The sequence below is a fragment of the Plodia interpunctella genome, chromosome 14, assembly GCF_027563975.2.
Source record: "Plodia interpunctella isolate USDA-ARS_2022_Savannah chromosome 14, ilPloInte3.2, whole genome shotgun sequence".
NCBI classification, from domain to species: Eukaryota; Metazoa; Arthropoda; class Insecta; order Lepidoptera; family Pyralidae; genus Plodia; species Plodia interpunctella.
Window position 1 is genome coordinate 54,744 of NC_071307.1, and position 2,757 is coordinate 57,500.

At 45.7% G+C, this 2,757-nt stretch overlaps 1 protein-coding gene across 1 annotated transcript in view; it reads left to right on the forward strand.

Moving 5' to 3' along the window:
* Positions 1-2,078: 2,078 nt before the first annotated feature.
* LOC128675612 (proteoglycan 4-like) overlaps positions 2,079-2,757 on the forward strand; it is a 1,764-nt gene continuing 1,085 nt past the window's right edge. Inside the window, exon 1 of the mRNA XM_053755131.1 lies at positions 2,079-2,757. This exon is cut by the window's right edge and continues 1,085 nt beyond it. Within this exon, the coding sequence (XP_053611106.1) occupies positions 2,079-2,757 (679 nt within the window).

A 2,757-nucleotide genomic window follows, 5' to 3' on the forward strand; every position in this document is an offset into this window, starting at 1 on the left:
AAGAAACGTAAACCACTGATTATTGCAAAGGGAATCCATAGCCGAATAAAAAGAGAAGAACTTATACAAATCATCACAACACAAAACACTCTCCCAACAGAATCAATCAGGCTGTGCTACTTGACTAACAACAGGAACCCTAAACTATACAACGCCGTACTAGAAGTCGACCCCTCTGTTTACGCCCGTATCATCGGACTAGAGAGGATCGCTGTTGACTTGCAACGAGTGCACGTAGCCCCCCAAACAAGATTTATACAGTGCCACTCGTGCCTCCAATTTGGACACACGAAAAACAAGTGCACATCCAAAACTAAACCGTGCGCACACTGTGCATCCCCTGACCACCAGATTGACACCTGTCCAACCAAGAACGCTCCAGAGTCAGCCTGCTGTTACAACTGTGCAGGCAAAGGCCAAATAAGGAACATCCAAGACACACAACTCAACCTAAACCACTCCGCAACCGACCATAAGCTGTGCCCTAGAATAAGGGCAGCCATAAACAGAATAGAAGAAGCCACTGACTTTGGATATTAAACAGAAACGAAATTCCTCCAAATAAACCTTATGAAGAGCTACCGCACGCACCACGAATTCATTCAATATTTTCAAAAAGTTAAAGCAGCAATCCTCATTAAAAACAAAATTTCAGCCCTCGGAATGGCACAATCCTCCAACAGTAACATAGCGGTAACACAACTAAAAATGGATTACAGGAAATAACAGGCCATCACATTAATAAATTCTTCCCAAGTTTAGAACAATTAAAAAAAATTACAGAAAAAAAAAAAAAAAAAAAATAGCACCGAATTTTGAAACTACTCAACTTATAACCTAGCATACAACCCATGAAACACCTAATAGAACACTGCCCAAAATTTTACAAATCAAGAAACGAACACAAAGAAGTAGCCAGGATCTACAAGATAGACCCATATGACCTATATCAAATTCATCACCGAGACTCCACCATCAAGACATTAGCAACCATTTACACAGCATACTAACTAACTTGAAAAAATTTAACCTACAATTGTAACTAGATTAATAATTAAGTGATTATAAAATAAACGCCACTGTATCAAATCGCAGAGGCAACAAAACTGTAAAATCAAAGACAATTGCTTATGTAAAACTACGATATATATTATGTAAGAAACTCTGTAATAATGCTCGATAATAAATTCCTCCCGGATGTCGTGTAGCATCCAGGAGAAATCTAAAAAAAACCTAACCTAACCTAACCTAACCTAACCTAACCTAACCTAACCTAACCTAACCTAACCTAACCTAACCTAACCTAACCATATACCTATTTGTTCCCCTACATCCCTGTGAATTTTCTCTTTAGTGCATCTCGTGTATCCTTCGATATAACAAGTGTTTTCAGTGCAGTTTTCTCCATAATTTCTCTTTAAAAAATTCATTTAGTTTCCGTGAACGCCATACTTAGGCGCTAACACCCAAATAATTCTCTAAAATTTTTTCTCGCTATCCCTTGATCGTCTTTCATTGTAGTTCTGCTCACTTACCTGTCTCCCTGCTCCCTGTGAAGTTTCGTTGCATTCCGTTGCAGTTTTCTTGCATTCTCACCTGTAACATAGTAAATTTTCATACAAATTTTATTAAAATCACACTTTTTCCTGTTTTTTCCAAGTTTTTCCTATCGGACCCTCGCTAGCTTGTTGCACCATCTTATCAGGCTAACGGAGGCGCATCTTTTGACGCCTCACACGTCTCGATAGGACCACCCATTTTTGAAATTTTCGCCCACCACACCCGCCCAATTGTGTTCAGGTTGCAAAAGGGACTTCACTTGGGACACTCCATACCCAGATCTACTTCGCTTTTACCGCCACCTAGGGCCAAAATTGTCACCTAAATTAACAGCTCCCTGAATAGCAATAGTTTAGGATTACTTTGCTAGTTCTACCCGTCCTCTACTTCGGAAAATTACTGTATATTGTTATTCTTTCTTCTGTTGTTCTCCCTCGCCTCCTCAACTTTTACTTACATAGACGATATTCTAAATTTTTTCATACTTTCTTCTAAACACTTTTCCGATCTAAGCCAACATGGTCCTAGCCCATTCACCACCGCGTAAGGCGGCCAATACCCGCCCCCCAGACAGGAACCGCAGGAACCTCACCCGTATATCCGAGACTCCTACGGACATAATAACACAGCAGAGTCCCCCGCCCCTACCCACCACCTCTAGAGCGGGGCATTCACGCTCTCACTCCCCGCGGTCACCCCCGCCCAGGGGAAGGGCCCCTGTACGTTCACCTCCCCAGCGACTCCAGCGAATCATGCAGTCACCATCACCGTCCACTTCTCACGGTGCTCCCACCTCCCCGTCGTCCCCGCGGACGCCCCCACCCCAGTTGCCCCGACCGAGATCATCTTTCTCCCCCCCCGCAACCCCTTCTCGGGGATACATGTCGCCACCTAGCACTCCGGCCAGCAGGCGTGGGTCGATAAGCCGTGTGGGGGAGGATATCCCGGCGTCCTGGGAATCACTCTCACCGCAGTCGGATATCACCCCCGCACTCGTTTACTCCCCGTCGTCTACCCTCACCCCCGCGCCGGCGAACTTGCCGCCCCCGGCTGCTACACCGGCGCTGACGCACCCCCAGCCCACCCAAAGCCAAGTTGTGACTCAGCCTCTCTCAGTCGCAATCGCGACGGCGACGGTCGCCCCGCAAACGACACCAGCCCCCACCTTCCCCACCGCGCTCCAAGCGGCACTCTCCT